A 26,734-nucleotide genomic window follows, 5' to 3' on the forward strand; every position below is an offset into this window, starting at 1 on the left:
GGAGACGTGATGAAGGTGTGACTGGAGACGTGATGAAGGTGTGACTGGATGTGTGATGAAGGCGTGACTGGAGACATGATGAAGGTGTGACTGGAGATGTGATGAAGGTGTGACTGGAGACATGATGAAGGTGTGACTGGAGACGCGATGAAGGTGTGACTGGAGACGTGATGAAGGTGTGACTGGAGACGTGATGAAGGTGTGATTAGAAGTGTTAAGAGGGTGGGACTGGAGATGTGATGAAAGTGTGACTGGATGTGTGATGAAGGTGGGGCTGGAGATGTTATGAAGGTGGGGCTGGAGATGTTATGAAGGTGGGGCTGGAGATGTGATGAAGGTGTGACTGGATGTGATGAAGGTGGCGCTGGAGGTATGATAAAGGTGTGACTGGAGGTGTAACTGGAGGCGTGATGAAGGTGTGACTGGAGATGCGAAAAAGGTGTGACTGGAGGTGTGAAGAGGGTGGGACTGGAAGTGTGATTGTGTGACTGGAGGTGTGACTGGAAGTGTGGTGATGGTGTGACAGTAGGTGCGCGTTGTCTGGTCCCCATAATCATTTGACCTTGAGCTAAATTCAAATTTTCCGACAGGAAGAGGTAGGCTTGCAGCAATGTTCCCTCCTTAAGGAGTAAGAATAGGGCTGGGAAGAGGAGGGAAGGGGAACGTGATAGGAGAGAAGATTGCAGCAAGGGGAGTGAATGGGGCGGGGAAGAGACGCGAAGGGGAGGGTGATAGGAGGGAAAATCACCATAAGGGGAGTGAATGAGGCGGGGAAGAAGAGGACGATAGGAGGGAACATTGCAGCAAGTAGTGATTATGGAGACCAGGGGGAACGAGATAAGGAACGGACAACGCACAGAGGTAGGTGGGTCCAGCATGAACATACCTCGCTGTTTATAATAGGTAGCTTTGCCTCGAGTCAGGTATACTTTAAGCACATTTTTAAGACATCTACTTAGTACAGGAGCTCAGTGCCTCGGAGCAGCAAGACAATGTAAATAAATAGGGGAAACAGCTGTGCCTCACAAACAGAACTTTGATAATAATTAAATGGCGGGAATATTCACATGACTTAATATTTTTTGTTTAATCGCTCCTCTTCCATATAAACATAAAATGAGTCAAGGACACAAATATATTTGGTTAAACAACATTTATTTTAATATTTATGTTGTGGGAATAGGAGGAGGGGGAATTCTGGAGGGGAGGGGAAGGGAACAAGGAGGAAGGGGGGCAATTTACCCTATTGCCCCTAGCCACACTCACTCCCCTTCCTCCTCATGAGAAATTGCAGGCAAACCGGGCAATCAGGCACGCGAAGGAACAGGGAACCAGGTGGAGATGTCTCGGTGTCGTCCGTGCCTTATTGCCCTAGCTGGTTGCAGCTACGTCACGGCTGGTCCCATGCAGGGATTTGGACAGAAGGATTAAGGAACAAAATGGCGCCTCTCTTGCTTTTACAGTCATGGAGTGGTAAGAGGTTCGGGGGGGATTTGACACGGCTACTCCCGCTAAAGTTTCTCCTTTTGACCTCACTGAGAAGTAGAGGGGCCTTGGCTATGGTGCCCCCATTCCATTTACTCGCTGGTGGAGTAAACCAACGCTGAAACCAGCACCGCCCTCAGTGCCACTTCCCTCCCAAGTGGCCAGAGGCGGCGTGGACTCAAAACCTGTCCTCTGTTACGTCTGCACTGGAGTCACACACACAGCCAGCTCACGCTCCATCTCATTCGGCCAGCCCCCTCTGCCGACACTACGCCACCTGACAAGTCTGCCTCCTGCAAGGCACGTCAGTGGATCATGGTAGCCCATGCTGGAGGCTGGCCTGGGGCAGCAGAGTGGCCTTCACCCCCTTCCTAACACTACATCCCTCCAGAGTAGTGTAAGACAGAGGGGTACCACCCTACTAACCACAACGAACAAAACACAAAGTTATAATCATAATGGTTTGGAGAGGGGAGCAGTGCATTCTGGGAAAGGTGGGAGGTGGGGGAAATAAACATGGCGGCAGTGGACACGTGACTTTCATTGGTGTCCCATCCTTTATGAAATCTGTAAGAAGAGTCGACACGTGGGCATACAGAGAGGGGGGGGGGAGGGGTAATACACAGGAATTTTTATATATATATATATTTATCTTTTTTTATTATTTTTTTTTACACACATACATACTGTACACACACACACGCACCATCCTCCTCAAGTTAAATCCTCAACTGCCACTCTTGCTGAACGGACAAAAAAAATATATATAAACAGAAAGAGAAAAAATAAAAAGGGACTTGTTTCAGTCAAGGGGTGAATAGAGACCAGTTCTGGGGGGGAAATTGCCCCTCCCTCCCCCCTGGGGGCGGAGTTATAAACATCACGGACACACAGCTTCACGGGAAACAAGGGGAACAGAAAAACTTGCACACGGACAAATTAAATATTTTATATATATATATGTGTGTGTGTGTTTGTTTATGTGTGTATATATATAAGTTAATGGGATCCTCCAGTCGTCGGGTATTTACAAGGGAGATTAAGGAGGGAGAGAGTTTCTGCACAATTAAAGGGGGCAGGTTGGTCCCCGCTTCCCTGTGTTAGAGAGGGGAGGGGGGAGAGGCAGGAGAAGGAAGTTTTATGTTGAAGTTTTTGTCTGGTCCCAGCTGGGGTAGATGACAGATCCGGCGAAGGGGGAGAAAAAGAGACAGAGAGACGGGGGAGAGTGTGACTCTGTCCTTAGGTGCTGAAATAAACTGTAGGGGACAAAAGATAAAGTACACAGGAGCGTAGAGGGGACATGAAGCAGGGGGTGGCAGTAGGGAAAAGGGGAAGTGATAGGAGATTGTGGAGAAGGTAAGGTACACACCAGGAAAAGGAACAGATAGTAGATGAAGAACAAAGGAAAGCAGATGAAAAACAAAGGGATAGCAGATGAAAAACAAAGGGATAGCAGATGAAGAACAAAGGGATAGAAGATGAAGAACAAACGGATAGAAGATGAAGAACAATGGATAGCAGATGAAGGACAAAGGGTAGCAGATGAAGAACAAAGGGTAGCAGATGAAAAACAAAGGATAGAGCAGATGAAGAACAAAGGGTAGCAGATGAAAACCAAAGGATAGCAGATAAAGAACAAAGGGTTGCAGATGAAGAACAAAGGGTAGCAGATGAAGAACAACGGGTAGCAGATGAAGAACAACGGGTAGCAGATGAAGGACAAAGGGTTGCAGATGAAAAACAAAGGGTAGCAGATGAAGAACAAAGGGTATTGGATGAAGAACAAAGGGTAGCGGATGAAGGACAAAGGGTAGCAGATGAAGGACAAAGGGTAGCGGATGAAGGACAAAGGGTAGCGGATGAAGGACAAAGGGTAGCGGGTGAAGGACAAAGGGTAGCAGATGAAGAACAAAGGGTAGCGGATGAAAAACAAAGGGTAGCAGATTAAAAAGGATAGCAGATGAAGAACAAACGATGCACAGAGCATAAGGAAAAGGAGAACAAAGTTGACGTGGAGATTAAATAATGGTCACAAGATAAACAGACACAAGTGTAGAAAAGTGAGATGAAGTGTAGGAGAAGAGGTAGACACAGAGTAAGCAGAATATGAAATGAAGTAGAATAAAATAAAGACAGATGAAGGATAGGCAAGACGAAGGACAATGGAGACCCCGTGGAAAACAAGAGTGAAGAGTTGGTAAGATGGAGGGACAGAAGAAGGACACACAACATGGGCAAGAACACAGATAAAGACCAGAAAAAATGGAGAAAAGTGGGTGGGTGAAAGAGTAGAGGAAGTCCAAGTATGAGCAAGTATCGGGATGCAGATGAACATCAGCAATAAAGAATGGATGAGGTGAAGAGAGCAGAAGACCGAGAAGGTACCAGAAAAAAGCAACGAGGAGGACAGAAATTGGCCCACAGTTACAAGGAACAAATTAGAGAACATGCCATGGATAACGGTAACAAGCACGATGGAGGACAAGATGGAGGAGCCAGGATGAGCAGGAATATGGGTAAAGAAGAGAGACAAGAAGGAGGGTAATAAGTAGCCACCGGACAGGCAGGACATTGGAGGGAGCAGAGCAGCAATGATGTGAGCGGAGGGGATACAGGATAAGCAAGAATATGGGTGGAGAAAAGAAAAGATATGAAAGACAAAGAGTAAACATAAGATAAACAGGGAAATGGGTGAATAGGAAGACAATATAGAGAACCAGGGGATCAAGGGACAAGCAAAGGAACGTGGGTTAGGCGTAGAAGAAAGACAGAAGAGAACGGGAGCACACAGGCACACAGGAAAGCCATAGAGGCAGAATGGAGGAAAATGAAAGTATGCAGGAAAAACCCGGGGACAGAACAGAGGCAAAGACGTGCACACAGGATAGGCAGGAACATGGGGGAAGAACAGAGATAGAGACGAGGTGAATGCAGGCAAGAAGTAGGGAAAAGGCCAGAGGCAAGACATAGGAGAAGACATGCACACAGGATAGGCAGGAACATGGGGAAGAACAGAGATAGAGGTGAATGCAGGCAAGAACAAGGGAAAAGGCCAGAGGCAAGACATAGGAGAAGACATGCACACAGGATAGGCAGGAACATGGGTGATAGCCAGAGGTAAGACAGAGGAGAGGAGGTGCACACAGGATAGCCAGGCACATGGGTGATGAATAGAGGTAAGACAGAGGAGAAGAGGTGCATACAGGATAGTCAGGCACATGGGGGAAGAACAGAGACAGAGAAAAGGAGAAGGCGGGATATGCAAGGGAGAAGGCCAGAGGTAAGACATAGGAGAAAAGGTGCACACAGGATAGGCAGGAACATGGAGGAAGACAAGAGGCAAGACATAGGAGAAAAGGTGCACACAGGATAGGCAGGAACATGGAGGAAGACAAGAGGCAAGACATAGGAGAAAAGGTGCACACAGGATAGGCAGGAACATGGAGGAAGACAAGAGGTTAGACATAGGAGAAAAGGTGAACACATGATAGGCAGGAACATGGAGGAAGACAAGTGGTTAGACAGAGGGTAAGAGGTGCACACAGGATAGGCAGGAACATGGAGGAAGACAAGAGGTTAGACAGAGGGGAAGAAGTGCACACAGGATAGCCAGGCACATGGGGGAAGACAAGAGGTAAGCAGGGATGGGACGCACACAAGAGAGGAGATATGGTGGAAGAATGACAGGAGGGAAATATTGGGGAGAGAAGCAAGAGAAAAAGAAGAGGTTAGTATAGTCAGGCATGTATATACAGCACAGATAACAAGAAGCACATATATATATATATTTCTGGACATGCACACACACTAAATACACAAACACACACACATAAACAGCAGTATAACTCACCAATAATTATGATGAGGATGATGGCGCATATCACTCCCATGATGATCATCATCTGTGGGGGGAAATCACGCACAATGAGATAGAGAAGCGGTGGAAGAAATAAAAACAAATGTTTACAGACTGCAGCATCCTATGAGTCATTCTGGTACAAATGTGGGGAAAATCTGTCCTTATAAAGGATGCAAATCACCAGAATGCTGGATTACTTCCTTCTCCTGTGTGTTATCATTGGAGAATATTACCCATATCACTTACTGCTTCCATGAGTGGTAGGCACAGTACATGCTATTTTTTCCCTGACCCGGGAGCCAAGCTAATAACCTCATGCTTCAAAGGCAGAGGTAGTACCTCTCTGACTTAAAGAGTAAACTCTATGGTCATAAGAGCACACTCTATGGTCACTCCTCCTCCTGTTTGCTATCATAGGAGAATATTACCCATATCACTTCATACTTCCACCAGTGGTGAGCACAGTACACTCTATTGTCACTCCTCCTCCTGTGTGCCATCATTGGGGAATATTACCCATATCACTTCATACTTCCACCAGTGGTGAGCACAGTACACTCTATGGCCACGCCTCTTACCAATATCACTTCCTGCTTCCACCAGTGGTGAGCACAGTACACCCTATGGTCACTCCTCCTCCTGTAGTCTATCATTGGAGAATATTACCCATAACACTTCCTGCTTCCACCAGTAGTGAGCACAGTACACTCTATGGCCACGCCTCTTACCCATATCACTTCTTGCTTCCACCAGTGGTGAGCACAGTACACTCTATGGCCACGCCTCTTACCCATATCACTTCCTGCTTCCACCAGTGGTGAGCACAGTACACTCTATGGCCACGCCTCTTACCCATATCACTTCCTGCTTCCACCAGTGGTGAGCACAGTACACTCTATAGTCACGGTACTTTCTATTAATAGAGACAACAAAGAATGGAAGAGTTCTCTCTGTGGATTGTGACTGATGCTAGGCCAATACTTGGGGATAGGCCGCTGTAGATTAATCTAAGCTTGCTCATAAAGAGAAACTTTACCCCAGGACTGAACTTCATCCCAATCAGTAGCTGATACTCCCTTTCTCATGAGAAAGCTTTACCTTTTCTCAAATAGATCATCAGGGCAGAGGTAGAGGGAAGCCTCTGGATCCCCGAGATGTTTCCTGTGTCCTCCTTTCCCCTACCGCCACTGCCCGGGACCCTCTCCAAGTTCTCAGCCAAGCTCCTTTTCATACACCAGCGCAGACGTACTGTGCTCGCGTGTGGCCCTGTCTGAGCAGCAGCATTGAGCCGCTCGAGGAGATGTGGCTCCGTCTTACTGCGCAGGCGCAGCCATGCTCACGCAAGTGCAGTGCGGCCACACCCGTGCATGAAAAGCTCTTGTAGGATTTCATTCAAGGGTCCATGTGCGGCAGCAGTGGGGCCCAGGAGGATGTGGGTAGGGTCTGTGGCTTCCCTCTTCTTAGTTAAGTAGTTGTTTTATTTTGTCGCCTCCAGGTACTCTAGGGGCATCATCCAGTGCAATATGCATAAAGATGGGTATCGGCTTCACTCACCTTGAGGTTCTTCCACCAGTACTTGCGCTTGAGTTTGGCCGCGCTGGTTTCAAACTGCGAGGCTCCGGCCTGCAGAGCGTCCGCGCGGTCATCCAACTCGGACAGCTTCTGATCTCGCTCCAACACCTTGTCTACATTGACACGCATGATATCCACGACCTGCAGGGTGGGAAGGACAGGCAGTGAGGACACACGATAGCTAGTTCATGAACTAATGTGTTCTTGCTAAGGACAGGAAGTGCTTGATCCCCACCACCATTCAGCTTCACACATGTTCTACAATGTTGGTTGTGGGGGAATAATGTCTGCTCTTAGTAAGAATATGTTCCGGTAGTTCCTCCTCTCCACTACTCACCTCATCCACCTGTGCCTGGGTTTGCTGAAGCCTTCTGTTGCTGGTGAGGTTGGGGGGTTGGTTGGGTGCTCCCCCTTCTCCAGGAGCAGCGGGAGGGCCGGCAGCTGGGGCAGACCTGCAAGGCAAGAAGGCATTGGTTAGTCTTCATAGGGCACTGGTCTGACAGAGGGCACTGTTAATCAATAAAGTTAAAGTTTGTGCCTCAAACACAAAAAGCCACAAATGGTACTTTTCACACAACCTATAGGTACTACCTCTCATCTCATATCTTTGAATCTCCATCTCATGGTTTCACGGGGCTCTTTTTTGGATTTCTTCCAACCTTTCTGAAAGGACTGCCACTCATTCCAATGTTAGCTCCTTTCCACACTGTTAATTGGTGTACCACAAGGCTCTATGTCTGGACCTATTCTTTTCTTCATCTATACCGACTCTCTTGGACAACTATTGAGCTCAGTTGGATTTCAAAACCACTTCTACACAGAAGACACACAAGTCTATCTCTCAACTCCAGAGCTGTCTACTTTCCCATGCCCGTTTTTCAGCTGTATCCAAGTCCTTCTGCAACTCACAAAAACATTATTAGCTTCAAACTTATTATTTTTCCACCATCTCCATCCACTTCTCTGCTTCAAATGCCAAGAAATGATGAATCCCATCCCAATGTCTTGATTGGCCACGTTGTAAATTCCAGATAAAACAGCGTGAGACGCCTCTCTGAGCCACGTGTGGGACTGGTGGATCTTTAGTATCATTACGAGACGAGGGACAACATTGCATACAAGTTACAGGAATAGCCTCCGCAGCCAGATTGGATCCCAATTATAGCAACCCTGTGCATATTTTTAATCAGGATAATCCAGCTATATTTATACACGGAGCTATATTAGTGCTGTAATCCGCCAGGTATAATTAGCCGGGCCACACGGAGAGGTGCCGTGTGTCAGGCACGCAACGAAGGTTTCCAGGCACGGCACGCGCTTTGTGACCTCATAAGGAAGGCCGAATGCCAACCGGCCGACCTCCCTCTTCCCCAGTACTGTACCCACTCTGCAAACTCACCACCTATCTCACCATAAGTCCACCAAAGTCTGCAACATAGCAGCCCATCTATGACTGTCCTCAGAGGGGTTCACAATCTAATCTCTACCATAGTCATAGTCTAATATCCGGGGGCCCCGGGCAGTGAGAGTTCCTGGGGCCCCAGGCTGGCTTGTGCACCATTATTGTTTTTAATTTTATTGTAGATTCCCATGCAGTTTAGTTAGGAGGGGGGCAGATGAGAGGGTATATCCTGCACGCTGGTGCCCCCTGCTGGCCATATAGCCATTGTCTATATGCAACTGAAACCCTCTCCAATTACTAGCTGAGTAGCTCAGCTTCTGTTTGAATTAATCACTGCAGACTAGGTGTCATGTGTATGTGCACTTCTTGATTGGCTTACAAGCAGCCTGCAGGCTTTATATAAGCAGCAGAGAACTGTTTGGGAAGTGAGTATCTCCTGTGTGTTTGGTATAGTCTAATATCCAACTACATTATTATTATATATTTATATAGTGCTGACCACTTCTGCAGCACTTTACAGTGTACATAGTCATGTCACTGACTGTCCTCAGCGGAGCTCACAATCTAATCTCTACCATAGTCACAGTATATTATCCTACCACATTATTACTATGTATTTTTACAGCACTGACATCTTTTACAGCACTTTACAGAGTACATAATCATGTCACTGACTGTCCTCAGAGGAGCTCACAATCTAATCTCTACCATAGTCATAGTCTGATATCCAACTACATTATTATTATGTATTTATATAGTGCTGACCACTTCTGCAGCACTTTACAGAGTACATAGTCATGTCACTGACTGTCCTCAGAGGAGCTCACACTCTAATCCCTACCATAGTCATAGTGTAATGCCCTACCATATTATTATTATGTATTTATATAGCACTGACATCTTCTGCAGCCCAGTGACAATATACCAGATTTCTGTATACTCCAGGTTGACCTCACCTGTTCTGATGCTGAGCCTGCACTTTAGAAATGACAGTAGTATGTACTGCACAGAGAGGAAGTTGTCTACACATGGCGGAGTTCCTCTTTACATTTTATTCCTGTACTGTATTGAGCAGTGAGCGCACTGTATGGGAGCTATAGGTGACTATAGGGTGAATCAGTGATGACGCTGGACCCATCCAATGTTCATCCAATCATAAATAAATCCCTGGAGGCATAAGTGAGCTCAGAGGTTGCAGGGAGACACCGAGCCAACTGTACACTTATTTCTTATTGTTTACGTGACGTCAAAGATGGCCAAAAGCCACCCTCAGCATTGCTAAATGAACTGAACCTCCCGCTGTGTATTTATAGCCCGCAGCTGTCTATTAATTAGAAACACTGGAATCACGGGAAGATCGTGACCCTGGAAGGAACAGCTGAGCACCAGTAATGTGCGTCTACTCCTTCCATTTCTTTATTCATAACATAGGAAGACATTGTGATGCTGTGCAGCTGCTAACGGGAGTCTGAAGGCAAATAAAAAACAGATACTTACCTAAGGAGAGAGAAGTCCTTGGGTCCTACAGAGCCTTCCTGTTCCTCTTGTTCCAGAGGACTGTAAGCAGTCTCCGACAGATGGGTCGGAGACTGTTCTCTTCCACTGCAGAAGGCTTCGGAAGTCTACAGGAGCACTTGGTCTCCCAAAGAGGGGCCGCTTTGTACTGCACATGCGTGAGAACGCTCTCTCACGCACTCACGCATGCACAGTACGGAGCCACTCCTCTTTGGGAGCACTCAGGCCCCCAAAGACTGACAAAGCCTCCTGCGGCAGAGGCTATGAACGGGGGGAGCCAGCGCTGGAATGAGGGGACCGTGAGAGGAACAGGGAGGCTCTACAGCACCCAGAAATTTCCCTCTCCTTAATTTGCCTTCAGACTCCCTTTAACCCTTTAGCAGACAATTTATTTAAAGGGTTGCAAGTGCTCCAGAATTATTTAAGCACACTTTTTTTATTTCTTCTTTGATAAATGTTCTTGCTACTAATTAGTACTGCTGTAATGTGTATTTATGGCCAATTGTCACTAGGGGGCAGTGTGAGACAATAACAGAGGACTTCTGCTTTCAGTTTCTGTATTTTCTGCTAGCAGAGAGACATCAAAGCATTCCAGGAATTTACAGCACTAGTTCTGCCGACTGAGGCCAAAAGCAGTGCATTTAGCTCAAACCAGATAGTTCATTTGAAGCTGCTAATGGGTTGAGCAGTGCCTGAACTCAGGGAAGAACTCTACTGTAGGAGGGGTTATAAAGTTTTAGTTTACCCAAAGTTATTATTATGGTATATAGAAATTTTGGTACTTTTCTGTTAGGCGGGCGCATCCGATAGGTGGCGCTAATTACATTAATAGTGTATTGTGTTTTTTACTGGCCGTCTTGCTGCGCCTAAATGTATTATCAAAAGTGAGTTAATTGAATTAAATTAGCCGGCGGCAATGTAACAGATGAAGCTGCCGGCTTCGGCTCTCTCTCCTCCCCCTGCCTCTCTCCTATACAATACTGGCAGCCGGCGGGGACATGCGTGTCCCCCCAGAGTCGTTCGTCGCGGCAGGGAATCCTGCTGTTAGTTCTTGCAGAGCGGGTGCTGGCAGAAGCAATGTCTGCAGCCTCCCCGCTCTGCTTGTTTTCTTGCGACTAACGACTCTCTGGGACACGCATGTCCGCCGGCTGCCAGTGTTCTATAGGAGAGAGACAGGGGGAGGAGAGGAGGCAGCGCCGAAGCCGGCGGCTTCATCTGTTACATTGCTGCCGGCTTAATTGAATTCAATTAACTCACTTTTGATAATACATTTGGCCGCAGCGAGACGGCCAGTAAGAAACACAACAGAATCGGTTACATTACACTTTTGTTACGTGACTATTAATGTAATTAGCGCCACCTATCGGAAAAGTACCGATATTTTATTCAAAGGTGATAATTTCAACTTTCCAATACCCCCTCATATACAGAAGCTCCATCTAAGTTTTGGTTGAGATATACTGTTTGCTGGTACAGTAAAAACTCCTTCCACTACAGAGATATCTTTCTGGCCTCATTTATGAGGCTCTTGAGGCCTGCAAGAAGGTACTTGGGCATTATTTATATGTGATTACATGTGATATTTAAAGGGAACCTGAAGCCCAAAAAAGTGCCCCTAGTTGATACTCACCTCGGGAGGGAGAAGCCTCTGGATCCTCAAGAGGCTTCCCTCGTCCTCATCTGCATTCTCGCTCCAGCGATGGGACCCTCAAAAATCTGCTTGTGGTCGCCACATTGTGGTCTATCGTGTCCAGCTTTCTTTGGCAATAGTTGGGCCAGATCAGGTCTGCGCTACTCCGCAGGTCCAAGACATCTTACCCTTGCACTTTAGTACACACCAATCAGGCTTGGCTATTTTAGCCAGAAGGTAAGCGGGACGGTGGTAGTGCACGTGCCCATAAAAGCCACACTCCGGGGGTTCCAGCACTGGAAGGAATCTGCAGAGGGCGGCGGGGGAGTGGCTTCCCCCTCCCAAGGTAAGTAAGTATGAATTGCAAACCTTCTGCTGGGTACTGCAGGCAGAAGTGTATAAATCTTCTGGAACGAGCAACTTCAGTTATTATTTATTGTATTTATAAAGCGCCAACATATTATGCAGCGCTGGACATTAGTTAAGGTTACAATATTTAGGGGTGACATACAGCAATATGACAATACAGGAATACAAGAAAACCAGATCACGCAGCACAGTATGAGTACAAGGTAATGCTTAGTCAGTCACTGGATGGAGCATGGAGATTAGGCAAGTTAGGTTCACTCAGATGCATAGCATGGGCTCACAGTAATGGAGGTGCATGATCAGGTAGGACACAAAAGGAGGAGGACCCTGCCCAAAGGCTTACAATCTAGAGGGAGAGGTAAGGACACGAGAGGTAGGGGACCAGAGTTCAGCTGTAGGTTTAGAGCACTTGTGAGGGGTAGTAGGCCAGAGTGAAAAGGTGAGTTTTGAGGGCCTTCTTGAAGATGTTGAAGGAGGGGCTGCCCTAATGGGTGGAGTTAACACTGAACATTGGGAAGAGGTGGAAAGTAGAGGTCTGAATATGGAAGACTGACGGATAAACATTAATTATAACTGTAGACATAATCCTGTGCGTTCTCTGGCCGTCTTTCAGCAAGCTTGGCAGAATCCGCAGGGTGGTGTCCTGCCCGTACGGAGGCGTCCTGACGCTGCTTATAAATGCCTGTATATAATTGCATCACTGACATCACAAATACGTAACCAGGACAGAGCAATCCCGGCGCACTTACATAAGAGGAGTACCGGGGCGTAATTACCATACGGGACAGCCAGGCATCCAGCTGTGACTGCTTCTTAGCAAGTACCAAAACTACAGGAAAAAAAACAGACATGCACATGGAAGAAACAGCCCATCCAAAAGTGATACTTGTGTCCCTCTAGTGGTGAGCATCAGTAAGTACAAGATTTCAAGTACCGTAAGTGTTACAAGCAGGGCTGTGCAGCCGGTACAAAAATCATCCGACTCCAACTCCATGACATGACAGCCCACAGTGCATATAAGGAACATAGTGATAGTAACAAAGGTAGAAATAGAGGAATTGTACAAGCATGCCAGGTATTTCAAACACTTAAACAATTACTACATAGTGGTCATTTTTTCAGAGAATATTCTGAGTTTAAAGGACACATCCGAGCTGCACTAAAAAACAAAAATCTACTTACCTGGGGCTTCCTTCAGCCCGTCAGCAGTCAGTGCAACTTGTGAGCCACTCGCTGAGGCGTAGAAGATGCCAACCTGGCGAGGTCAGCATCTGCACCGGGAGCCACCGGAGCTGCGGTGAGGGCACAGGACGGCTGCCAGGGGCTGGAGGAAACCCCAGGTAAGTAGATTTTTGTTTTTTAATTACCTCAGACCTTCCCTTTAACAAGTTTATGGCAGATGGGGAAAAAGCTGGTTTTCAGTCTGTTTGTGTGTATTCGGATTGATCTAACACGTCTAACGGATGGAAGGAGCTCAAACAAGGCGTTTCCAGAGTGAGTGTTGTCCTTGATGATGTTTTTAGCCCTTCTCATACAGCGAGTCTTATACAAGAGTTCCAGTGATGGTCGTTCAGTTCCCATAATGACCTCTGCTGTCCTTACAACTCACTGCCGGGCTTCTCTAGCGGCCATGGTGCAGCTGTTGTACCAGGCTGTTATACAATTAGTCAAGATGCTCTCTAAAGTGCATCTGTACAAATTAACCAGCAGCTTAGAAATATGGTAATTGATGGGCAAATTGCACACAGTGCTGCACTAATAATAATCAAGCTAGGAGGTAAAGGGGACCTGAAGTGAGTGGGATATGGAGGCTGCCATATTTATTTCCTTTCAAACAATACCCATTGCCTGGCTATCCTGCTGATCTATTTGGCTGCAGCTATCTCTGAATCACACACCTGAATCAAGGATGCAGCTAATCCAGTCGGACTTCAGTCAGAGCACTTGATCTGCTGTATGCTTGTTCAAGGGCTGTAGGTAAAAGTATTAGAGGCAGAGGATCAGCAGGATAACCAGACAACTGGTATTGTATAAGGGAAACCAGAGATCACTGTAATACAAAAATCGATACTTACCCGGGGCTTCCTGCCGCCCCATAAACACGCGAGTCCTACGCCGTCTTCCCACGGTCTGCCGTTCAGCCCTGGTAACTTGCTCAGTGATGTCAGTCCGGGCCCTATTGCGCATGCACATGCCCAACAGCTATGAATACAGCACTCTATGTAAACGCCAAAATAAATGATAAATAACAGAAAGGCAAAGAGTTAAAGGAATGATAATGATGTGCGGAACACGAGGTGCGGCAGATCTCAGCTCTCCTCGGAGGTGTGAAGCCTCCTCACAAGTCTTCCTAAGTGATTATGAGCTGTTATCCCTCCTCATGTGATGCGGAACATGTTTCTGAGGTAAGGCGCTGGTATCACATCGCCGACAGACTTACTGTATACAGGAGGCATCTGTAACTTTGTGTGTAATGGGCTCAGAACCAGCCTGAGACACACACAGCAGCAGGGCTGAGGCTGTCTGCAGGCGTACGAATGAAATCCAGTGTTCTCCTCTGGCTCTTTTAGCCAGGTGCTCCACCCAGCTAGTTTTAATGAGCACCCGGCTGTCATCGGCTCACCTCCTCCTCTGCTGTAAGCAGAGTTGTGTACAGCAGCACCGGATCTGCATTTTCTCATCTCGCCCCACCCGACTACTTTTTCATGCCACCTGGCTGGAAAAGAATTATGGGGAGAACACTGCAAATTGCTGCCGGGAGACTTGGGCGCAGGATACAGCCGGTATATTGCTTATCCTGCTCCTGCACACGTCCCGGCGATGTAAATTACTATTCCCCCTCCAGGCCGCCATGGATAGTGAAGAATGATGTAGTTCGGGTTCCAGCGATTGCTGGCGGCCGAATTACAGTGTTTTAAAAGTAACTTCAGCTCCGTCTTCTGACAGCGCCAAAGTTACTCACTGTGCGCTGCTATAGTTGTAATTCCTATTACGGTCTATGGTGGCGCCGGCTGTGCCCAAATCTCCTGCGCTGTATTCTACGTGTTCAATCTGCAGACACAGAAAAAGCACATTGCTGCTTTCCTGTGTTACTTATCTAGGTGGAGAAAAGTCACACGTCCTTCAAGTTCAACCTCTGGAGTCTCACAGCATCTCAACCTGGGGAAACGAGAGGCCACGAGGGTGGAAACGATTCCCTCTGACTGGATGACAATAATCTCAAGGGTTGGCATAACTATCAGTACTTCCTGTGGTAAAATAGCCCACATCTCAACTGCTTTTACTGTTAAGAACTTTAGAAATAGGTTGTAAAATCTCCTTCCCTCCATACACAGTTCACATCTTGTCCTTGGTACAGATATATAGAATTTGCAAAAATGATCTCTTGTGGTAAGATTCCACATCTCATCTGCTTTTACTATGAAGAATTTTCTAAATAAGTGGTAAAATCTTCTTCCCTCCATAAACAGTTCATGTCCTCTTGTCCTTTGTGGAGACATACAGAATTTGCCATAACTATCTGCTGTGGTAAGATATTCCACATCTCATCTGCTTTTACTAAGAAGAACTTTATGAATAGGTTGTAAAATCTGGTTCCCTCCATACACAGTTCATATCATCTTGCTCTTTGTACAGACCTAGGGATAAAAAGCCAATTTTGCCAAGTTTCTATATTGCCATTGGATGCATTCAAATACGTTAATTCAGCCCTGAGCCGACTCTTTTCCAAGTTCAATAAGACCAGCTTGTTAAACCTGTATTTGTAAGTGAGACATTCCTTCTGGGCCCATTTCCACTAGCCACTGCGCGCGGCTGCGAGACGTACGGCAGCACTTCCGGGTCTGCGGGAACGAAGGCGAATCCCAGAAGCCATGCACGGCTATGGGATTCACAGCCTCCCGCGCGAAAACTGTGGGCAGTGTCGGCCGAATCGCTAGGGTTAGCAATTCAGCCGGCGGCGCCATAGTTTCCTATGGAAGAGTTTCCCTGCGCGATTTGCCTGCGGGGAAACTCTGCGGATTCAGGGCAAAAACCGCTCCAGTGGAAAAGGGCCCTTACTGTTTTTCCTGTAGTATGGCCAACCTGGAAATCAATAGCCTATTATTATTTTGAAACTGTTTTCATTATACCCTAAAACTGTTTTTTGAGTAATCTCTCTCCTTCTGTCTGACACCTGTGAATGTCTTCCATAGAGATAAGAAACAATTGTTAACCCTCTGCACTCATAACACTCACATCAAGCTAGAGCTCCATTAGTGATTAAAAACAATTAGGCTGCTTAATTGTATGCTATTGTAAAAATAGAGGAGATTAGCTTCCAAAATGTATGGCATGCAAAGCATTCTGTACTAGACTCTTTCACCCACATTGAGGGTCGTAACTCTACCTATCCCAGTCAGCAGGCAAGCAAACATTTCATGCTCTTCAACCTGATTATCTCAGCATGAAATCAAGCCTATGACAAAACCAGTCACACTTCAGCCAGAAACACCTGATCTGCTGCATGCTTGTTCAGGGTCTATGGCTAAAAGTATTAGAGGCAGAGGATCAGCAGGGCTGCCAGGCATCTGGTATTATTGCCACCCCAAGTTTTCCAGTTAAAATATAGAGTTTGGGATGTACTCGCCGTATAAGACTACCCCTCTTCCAACGCACACCAAATAAAAAAAACAAAACATCATATACTGGTGCTATGTATGAACAGATACTGGTGCTGTACTGTACAGTATGTGGTACCCAGTATATAACAGTATATAGACGATTGACTGGCTGGATTGGTCAACTCTCCCTCTCCCTAAGTGGATTGGTCAGCTCTCCCTTTCTCCATGCTTATCAGAGCGGTATGGAAGAATAGATTGTGCTGTGCCCATAAAACACGCCTCTTTCACCCTTCTGGCCCCGCCCTTGTATCCTATTTACCTCCCTCTCTGCTGCTCAGATCTCGCACATGTGCGCCTGCACCGCTTCACTACAGTCCTCAGCAGCGAGATCTGAGAGGCGGTAACAGGATAGGATGTATCACCCGGCATCAATGACACCCGGCGTATAAGATGACCCTCAACTTTTCAGAAGATTTTCAAGGGTTAAAAAGTATTCTACGCCAGAATATACTGTAAAAGGAAATAAATATGGCAGCCTCCATGCAACTCTCGCTTCAGGTGTGCTGGACAGGAAGTTATGTCTCATAGGTCAGCAATAAAAACAGCATGAAGCTGTAACCCCTTACCACACTATCCAAAACTTTTTGTCTCATTTATTAGAGTTAAGTGTAAATGACAGGGTCACTTTAAGGATTTCTCCACGTAGGACTTCAATAAAGCCAGTGAGTGATGTTCTGGAGAGGGAGGAGGAGTCTTGGAACACAGGGAGGACTGTGATCTTCTGGCAGCCCAGCACAGCTCTCTGCTGTTATGAGTGCTTGTTGTGGTGGAGTCTGGCTCCCTCTAGTGGCGAGTGTAAGCCTTCACACAGCTTAGCAAAGCCAGAAGGAGCTCAGCTCCATAGCCATAATGCCAGCCTTATGCTGAGAATACACAGGTCAATTCTGCCGCTTGATTCTGCGCTCGATCGTATTGCCCGCTCGATTCTTTTAACTTCCACTCATTTTTCTTATATTTTTTCAATCGAGCTGCAAAGCGATCGGGTGGGAGATCGGACATGTCGGAAATTATCCATCAAGCCATCTTAATGGTACAACATTGAGCCGTGTATTCCCAGCATTAGTCTCTTCCACAAGGGAGGCTGAAGGTGCGAGTCCAGTCTGCCATGTGCTGGTCGCTGGCTGCGATCATGTGACCGGCAGCGTCTGTAACTCTCTCCCCAGCCTGTCCGTCATACTCTGAGCCTGGAAACCTTCAGCAGGCCTTGTCCACATTGCGTTTGGCTCATGTGTCCGGTAGGCTTTTTTTTAATGGATTTTTTTAAAGCGCTTTTCGGCGATTTTCTGCGTGTTTGCTCATTTTTATGGGCGTTTTTGGAAGCGCTTTTGCAGAGCGCTTCCATCTTTTGATTCGGAAAAAATAAATAAATACGTTCACGCAATTTGTGAGCGTTTTGCGTTTTTTCCTACACCTTCCACTGAGGCAAATCGCCTCAAAAATGGCCCAACACCGCTTTTCAAAAAAAAAAAAACGCAAACTAACCGCTCAGATATGAACTCTCTCATAGAGAATCATTGCACAAGCGCGTTCATGACGATTTTGAAAACCACCCGCGCTTAAAATTGTACAAAAACGCCTATAATGTGAGCAAGGCCTCAAACCTACTCTGAAAATAATAATAATCTGAACATTTGTATAGCACTTTCCTCCTGTCAGACTCAAAGCGCTGAAGAGCTGCAGCCACTGGGAGGCACTCAAGAGACCACCCTGCAGCGTTAGGGAGTCTTGCCTTGAACTCCTTACTGAATAGGTACTTGACCTAGCCAGGATTTGAACCCAGGTCGCCCATGTCAAAGGCAGAGCCCTTAACCAGTACACTTTCCAGGACACACCTGTTTAGACAAGACTATGAATTGCTACAGGTAGCATTGGAGGCTCACATCTTTGTATAGATCCTTTCCAGGGACTGATTTTGTAAAGAATAAAGGAGATACTGAGACTCCACCATGAAGAGGTGGACTAATCAAAAACCTGTCAGTTTGGTCAGATTTCTTCTAGCTACTGTAAGTGACAGCAACATAGGAGGAAAGTAATTTTTGGCTCATTTTACTCTGGAAGAAACATACTTCTTATTTGTATGTGTTTACATATATTTTAAATTTGCAGCTTTTAAAGGTAACCAATCGCATATATATATATATATATATATATATATATATATATATATATATATATATATATATATATATATGAAAATATAACAAATGAACCTTCCCATAAGGGTTCATACTTACCTACATGGGACTGCTCCTCTGGCATTCCTGTATGCTGCCGCAGATTCAAGTTCCTGGCAGTGTCACAAGCTTCTGACCACCACAAAGCATGCAGGGAGATGTTGCCTGCCGAGGCAAGTACATCCCAGCCAGACTACATCTCCCAGCATGCATTGCAGTGGTCAGTCAGAGACGTGTGACACTGCCAGGCACTTGAATCTGCAGCAGTTGCAGTCTCTCCCTGGGGAAGATGTGATTTCTGGCAGATTTGATATGTTTGGCCAGGCAGGCTATAAGGTAGTGGCATCCGTCTGGCTGCTGGCTCAGAGCTGCTGAACAGTGTGCAGCCTCTGCCGAATCTCAGCTGTACCTGTCCAGTAAGCCAGTATCTATTCAGTAAGGAGTCCTTGGGCAAAACTCCCTAACACTGCTACTGCCTACTGAGCGTGCCCTTGGCGGCTGCTTCTCAAGCGCTTTGAGTCTGACAGGAGGAAAGCGCAGTATAAATGTATTCTTATTGCTCCTATTCCCTTACAGCGGCATTATCTAAAGTTTTGCCTCTTGGAGTTGTCTGGGTTCTTGGTGCATTGCCAGACATCTGATTACCTCTATCTGATGCCTCAAATTATGCCCCCCCCCCCCCACCCAGGCTGCTGCCTACACCAGCTACTCGCTCATGGGGAAGAGGAGATTGAGTGGTCAGGGCAGAGTTTAGGATGGTTTGAGTGAGAGGAAATGAGTGAGCATGAACGTTCATGCCTGCACCCTCCCTCACTGCACTCAGTCCGGAGTCATACTTCCTGTAGGGGAGGCGTGGCTTTGTCTGTCAGAGCCATCATTCTCCCACCAGCATACCTATATGACCAAACCGGAAGTGGCTCAGCCCAGCTGGGAGTGAGCAGGCTGCTGAGGACAAAATCATTTGAGTGCATGAGTTATTTCCTTTTTTTAATTATGCCAAAACTACATTTTTTTTAAAGTGTACCAGAGACGTAATAAAAAAAAGTTTTATGCATACCTGGGGCTTCCCCATCCCCAAGGATCGCTCCCACGCCGCCGCAGCTCCAGTATCGGGTTTCGGAAGTTCTGTCAGTCACGGCCAGTCTGAAGCAAGAAAAGTCTTCTCTTGCGCAGACTGGCCGTGACTGACAGAACTTATGGGACCCGGTACCGGAGCTGCGGGAAGACTGAGGACGGCGGCGTGGGAGCGATCCGTGCGGATGGGGAAGCCCCAGGTATGCATAAAATACGTCTTTGGTTTCCTTCAAACAAAACTTTTTCTGCATACCATTCAAATTTTAAATAACATTTCATGAAATGAAGAGTGAAATAAACGTGCCTGGTCTGCGTCTATCAGAGGCTCGGCACGCGACATTTTGTAACGGGAGTCAGGAATGGCCTTGTCTACAATCCTCACAATTCAGGACTTGAGCTGATCTCACATTAAAGGGACTCCGAGCACCTCTCCTTTAAGCCAACAAAGTCGTGCTATGACCCCTCTGGAGGAGCTTCTTGCAGTGGCCATGCGTGTCACTTCCTCTTCCTGCTTCATTCAGTGATACACTTCTCTAACAGAGAAGACAGGGGTGACCCGGAAGTTATAACATAGCCAAGATAGTAGTCACGATTTTTAAATTGAAATCGAACGAAAACTATTTGGTGTAGAACAGCTCGGTTCTCGGTGATCGGAGAACCACGAGAGGTGCTCGGAGCCCCTTTAAATATTAGCAAAAGAGAGGTTTGGGTTCATTTTAGCCCCTTACAAAGCCACAGTAGCTCTTTCTAGCCATGGTTTAAAGTGGAGCTGAACTCTTGCACAGGACAGAAGGAAAACATAGAGGCTGGGAACACACCAGGCTGTGCTGGAAAGGTAACATTTTGCTGCATATGCGTTTGTGCATTTATAGTGCGTTTTCAGTGCGTTTTTTTCTCACACATGCGGTTTTCTTGCCTTTTGCGTGCATTTTAATGTGTTTGCAGTTCGCATATATAAACTGCATATGCGTTATGTATGTATTTTTTAATGCGTTTTATGCAAATCACTAGGAAGTCTACAGGAAACGGAAACACATCATCAAACTTGCTATTTAAAAAAAAAACGCATACAAAACGCAATACCTCCGCGTCACCATTGACTTTCATTATGTGCGTTTTAGATGTGTTTTTGGAAATATATGCAGCAAGAGCAGAGTTTTTAAAAACGCACATTGCAGAACGCAGCCATATGCGTTTTTCCATGTGGCCCATCGACTTGCATTATGTGCTTTTTCTCTGCGTTTTCCGCAACGCTAGCGTTTCTGCCTAGTGTGTTCCTACCCAAAGAAATGCACCCTGTATGTATTTACAGAGTTTAGCCTGTCTTATTCCTCCTCATCTGTGACTGATCACAACTGTAATTTGATCTCTCAGCTGTGTCGGCTCAGGAATCTCCTCTACCACGGCAGAGCAGCTAATTTGTAAACACAGGATGTCAACAACATGTCTGCTTTTGTGAAAGCAGGAAGTAGACACTGCAGATTTATTGCAGGATCATTATTAGCTGTAACGAAGAGTTTTTTTTAAAGGTTAATATGCTGTTGCTTATCTTTTAGAGCAGAGAGGAAGTTCTGCGTTCGGGTGCGCTTTACAGGGGAACTGAAGTAAGAGGTATACGGAGGCTGCCATATTTATTTCCTTTTAATCAATACCATTTGCCTGGCAGCCCTGCTGGTCTATTTCTCTGCAGTAGTATCTGAATAACACCAGAAACAAGCATGCAGCTAGTCTTGTCAGATCTGACTTTAAAGTCTGAAACACCTGATCTGCTGCATGCTTGTTCAGGGGCTATGGCTAATAGTATTAGAGGCAGAGGATCAGCAGGGCTGCCAGGCAACTGGTATTGATTAAAAGGAAATAAATATGGCAGCCTCCGTATACCTCTTTCTTCAGTTCCCCTTTAAACTAGGTACTTGGTAGACTGAATTCAGTGACTTTTCTGCAGTGCAGGATTTCTACAAGGCCACTAGGTGTCACTGTTGCCCATCATTGTATACAGTGATGGTGCTATTATTAAAGGGGACCTGTAAGTGCTTGGTTTACTAGGCACTTGTAGTTCCACGATAATGGGTCTTGACAATGGGGGAGGGGAAATGTTTATATGAAATAAAAAAAAACTGACCTGATTCAAATCAGAGAGGGATGTATCTTTTGATTGAATCTGCGGAACCATCTGCCAGTGTATGGGCACCTCTACCTTTTAAAAATGGCTGTTTTGATGTGGTGTCCTTGGCAGGTGCTCTTTGAACTCTAGACTTCTGGCGCAGTAATTGCTCTATAAATGATTAAGTAGGGACACCTGACTCCGCTATTAGTTCTGTGTAAAGGGTAGTTACATCTGCTGCCATTTATTTAAGTCTGGTCTAGTATTGTCTACAGATCAGCAGGCCGGAATGCAGGGAGGCAGCAGCGCAGCCAGGGGCGGAGCAATAGGGGTTGCAGAGGTTGCAACCGCATCGGGGCCCTTCCTCAACTTCAGTATTAGCTCTCTATTGGTCCTGTGCTCATAATAATCACTTCTACAGATACCTGTATATTCTGGCTTATACTACCTTTTAACCCTTAAAAATCATCTGAATAGTCAGGAGTCTCCGTATACACCGAGTGTCATTGATGCCGGGTGATACGCCCTTTCCTGTTACCGCCCTCCTGCAATGAAGCGGCGCAGGCGCACATGTGCGAGATCTGAGATGCAGAGAAGGGGGTAATTAGGATACAAGGGCGGGGCCAGAAGGGTGAAAGAGGCGTGTTTTATGGGCACAGCACAATCTATTCTTCCATACCGCTCTGATAAACAGGGAGACAAGGAGAGTTGCAGCGCAGCCAGGGGCGTAGCAATAGGGGTTGCTACGCCCCTGGTATATATACTCTTATATACTGAGTACCACATACAGTACATCGCCACTATTGGTTCATACATAGCACCAGTATATGATATTTTTTTAATTTTTACTTGGTGTGCGTTGGAAGAGGGGTAGTCTTATACGGCGAGTATATCCCAAACTCTATATTTTCACTGGAAAAAAGTTGGTGGGTCATCTTACACGCCCAGTCGTCTTATACACCTGAATATACGGTACTTTGAATCGTGGTAATTTTTAACAATCGGTTCCCCATCCCCTTCTGGCATCGCTGACACTGTATTTGCCATTGTCAGGTTTTGGTTTGCCGTATCAATTGTTATGTATAGAGTGCCTGGGGGGCCCCATTGTAAAACTTATACCGGGGCCCATAGCTCCTTATCTACGCCACTGAGCGCAGCAGCAGCCATCTTCCCTCCCTGCCGGCCACAGCATTCATCAGAGCTGCTAGAAGGGCAAAACGTTCAATCTTCTACCTAGCTAAGCTCAGTGACCTCACAACCAGACAAAATACTACAAAGTGTTTCAATACAGGCTATAAATACCAAACATGACAATAAACTCATTACACAGAGGAGAAAAAAATGCAAAAATTGCAGTTAGCGGCCTTCACATGTATAACAAAAGCCTTCCATACATTAAAAGGCATCTGTAGTGAGAGGGATATGGAGGCTGCCATATTTGTTTCCCTTTACACAATACTAGTTCCCTGGCTGCCCTGCTGATCTTTCTGACTGCAGTAGTGTCTGAATCACACACCTGAAACAAGCATGCAGCTAATGCAGTCACACTTTAGTCAGAAACACCTGATCTGCATGCTTGTTCAGGGGCGGTGGCTAAAAGAGGATCAGTAGGACTGCCAGGCAATCTGCATTTTTTAAAAAGAAATAGAGGTCAGTCTCCATATCCCTCTCACCTCAGGTATGCTTTAAAGTGAAATTCCACTTCTGTTAAGAAACACAGTTCCTAAACATTTGTTAAAGAGAAACTCCAACCAAGAATTTAACTTTATCCCAATCAGTAGCTGATACCCCCTTTTACATGAGAAATATAATGCTTTTCACAAACTGACCATTACAGGGCGCTGTATGGCTGATATTGTGGTGAAACCCCTCCCACAGGAAACTCTGAGGACCATGGTCCTGGTAGTTTCCTGTCTGTGAACCCTGTTACACTGTGGGAAATAGCTGTTTACAGCTCTTTCCAACTGCCAAAACAGCAAGCAGCAGCTACATAACCTGCCCACAGTAAAAATGTCACCATGTAATAAATATCAAAATGTAAATCAGGGAGCAGAAAGATTTTACAATGAGCAAACACTGACTAAATCATTTATACATAATTATAGTAAAAATGAAGCACTTTTTTAATTACATTATTTTCACTGGAGTTCCTCTTTAAGCACTGATACATATTTATAGCCGAGGCAGGCCATGTGGGTGCCGGTGGTCGCCTGGTAATATGGCCACTGCACAGGGTGGCAATCTGGGCACCATTATTGTAATTAGGGAATGCAATATTGGTTGTCGTTTTTAAGGTATTGTTTAAGGCCACGTTCACGTTCCATGGAATTGGGAAAGCTACACTGCACGTTGCCCACGTGTTCCGCCACATACAGTCAATTAAAAGTATGCTTCACTGTAACCGTTAACGCCTGCATTTTGTGGTTACGCACTGCATGCAGTGCTACGATGCCGCACTCCGTTGTACCGCAACGCACGCGCCGCACTGTGAACGTCGTACTGGTGGTGCATCGCAGTGTGGGGAGCCGCGTTACAGAGCAGACGTCACACCGCACCACTGTGAATGCGGCCTAACAGGAGATAAATATGGCAGCCTCCACATGTCCATCACCTACAGGTTCCTTTTAAAGGGACACTACAGCGAAATTTAGGCTACTGGGATTACCCTAGTAGCATGGTAATAATAGAAAAAGCAACAGATATTAGGTAGTGTTTTGGTTTACAAATAATGGCTGGATAGGATAATTTAAACACGTACCCTCACCCAGGAGGAGTAATTACATCCCTGCATTTGCCCATATCTTTTCACAGGTACATAGCTACTACTACCCTTTCTGCCATGCACTTCCGCACCCAGCACCCAGATCCCCCCCCCCCCTCGTTACCGCCTCCGATCGCTAGATGAGAGATCAATGAATGGGAACATCCATTGATCTAGGTCCCCGTGTGAATGACCGTGGCCATCAATGAGACTTCGCTATCATTTACAAGAACTGATACTTACCTGTCCACGCATTACTTCCTGTCAGCGTAGTAATATTAAGACAGTTATGCGCGAGGACATTTTGTGGCTTAATGGTAAAATTACATCTTTTTATTAGAAGAAATGTTTTTACATTTCAAATTAACCCCTTACCTCTCACACTCCCCAATAGTTACTCAAAAAAAATTGTAAAAAAAAAAACATAATAAAAAAAAATAATATATATATATATATATATATATATATACAAATTAAAAAAATACAATAATAGTTACCTTAGGGCAGGCTTTCTCAACCAGTGTTCCCTGGTACTCTGCAGGGGTTCCTTGGCATTTTATCTCATCGTGGGGGAAGTAAAATAGAGAACACTACAATAGGTGGTACTGTTACGAGAATCAATTGGGTGCTCAGGAGACAGTATAATGAGTGGCAGTGTAATAGGAGGTAGTGAAATAAACAGCCACACATACTTTTAAAGACCACGCCTCCTGCAAAATAAATGCAGGAGTTCGCCGAGATCAAAAAAAAAAATTGTTTGCAGGGGTTCCTTGAGCTCCAAAACTTATTTGCAGGGTTCCTCCAGGGTAGAAAGGTTGAGAAAAGCTGCCTTAGGGACTGAACTTTTTTAATATGTATGTCAAGAAGGTTTATTACTGTCACTTTTTAAATTATGGGCTTGTAATTCGTGATGGACACAAAACAGAAAAAAATGCACCTTATTTCCAAATAAAATATTGGCACCATACATTGTACTAGGGGAAGATTTTAAATGTTGCAATAACCCGGACAAATTGGCAAATAAAATGTGTGGGTTTTAATTTTAGTAGCATGTATTAATTTAAAACTATAATGGTAAAACTGAGAAATAATTTTTTCCCATTTTTTTTTTTCATAATATTCCCATTAAAACGCACTTAGAAAACAATAATTCTTAGCAAAAAGTACCCCCCAAGGAAAGCCTAATTGGTGGCGAAAAAAACGAGTTATAGATTGCTTTGTTGAGATAAGTAGTATTAAAGTTATAGGCGAATGAATGGAAGAAGCGCTGACAGATGAAAATTGCTCTGTTTTTTTTAAGGGGAAAAACGCTTGGAGTCTCACATCTCTAAATATGTATAGAAATACCCTGCCGGGCAGAGCTAGGCAGATTCCCACTATGGCTGACTATTCAGCAGAGGGCGCTCTCATACTGGGCGCATATACAGAGCAGCAACCCCAGCACTTACCACCATAAAGCCTCACTGAGCCAGGGGGGCGAGGCCATACCACGCGCTCTCAAGCAAAGCATCAGCAGCAAGCCCAGCCAAGGCCACCAACAAAGGCTGACAAAAGCCCAAATAAAACAGACTATAGAAAGCTGCAAGGACCGATACCTAGAGGAATGGAAAAGTGACATAAAGAACTCCCAGAAACTCACTGTCTATCAATCACTACACAGGGAGTACACAATGGCTCCATATCTAGAGAGGCTACACCACCACAAAGACTGACAGACCCTGAGTCTGTACCATCTGAGCGCCCACAGCCTGGAGGTAGAGACAGGGCGGCACAGACAGACATGGAAGCCCCGGGAGGAGAGACTGTGCAGACAATGTGACCAGGAGGTCTTGGAGGATGAGGCCCACTTCCTGCTACACTGCAGCAAATACGCACCTGTGAGGACCGCCCACTTCCAGAGACTCTCCGCCCACAACCCAGATTTCACCTCCACAGATGAGGAGAGGAAACTCTATATCCTACTGGGGGAGGAGGAAACAACCGTGCAAATAGCTGCCCGATATGTCACTGCCTGCCACCAACTGAGAGGAACATGATACCACATGGACTGTATATCTCCAATACCCCCCTATGGACTGCATATCCAAGCCCTCCATATTGCCCCATACATCCTCCACACCCTAAGTAC

General features: G+C 45.8%; 1 protein-coding gene across 1 annotated transcript in view; it reads right to left on the reverse strand.

The window, feature by feature from the left end:
• Window positions 1-1,138: 1,138 nt before the first annotated feature.
• Window positions 1,139-26,734, reverse strand: part of VAMP2 (vesicle associated membrane protein 2) — a 58,561-nt gene continuing 32,965 nt past the window's right edge. Inside the window, exons 2-5 of the mRNA XM_068274048.1 lie at window positions 7,254-7,368; window positions 6,899-7,057; window positions 5,336-5,387; window positions 1,139-2,741 (exon numbers count right to left, since the gene is read on the reverse strand). Of these exons, the coding sequence (XP_068130149.1) occupies window positions 2,725-2,741; window positions 5,336-5,387; window positions 6,899-7,057; window positions 7,254-7,368 (343 nt within the window). The 3' untranslated portion in view covers window positions 1,139-2,724. The remainder of the gene's footprint in view (window positions 2,742-5,335; window positions 5,388-6,898; window positions 7,058-7,253; window positions 7,369-26,734) is intronic.

This window comes from Hyperolius riggenbachi, chromosome 3 (assembly GCF_040937935.1).
Source record: "Hyperolius riggenbachi isolate aHypRig1 chromosome 3, aHypRig1.pri, whole genome shotgun sequence".
Taxonomy (NCBI): Eukaryota; Metazoa; Chordata; class Amphibia; order Anura; family Hyperoliidae; genus Hyperolius; species Hyperolius riggenbachi.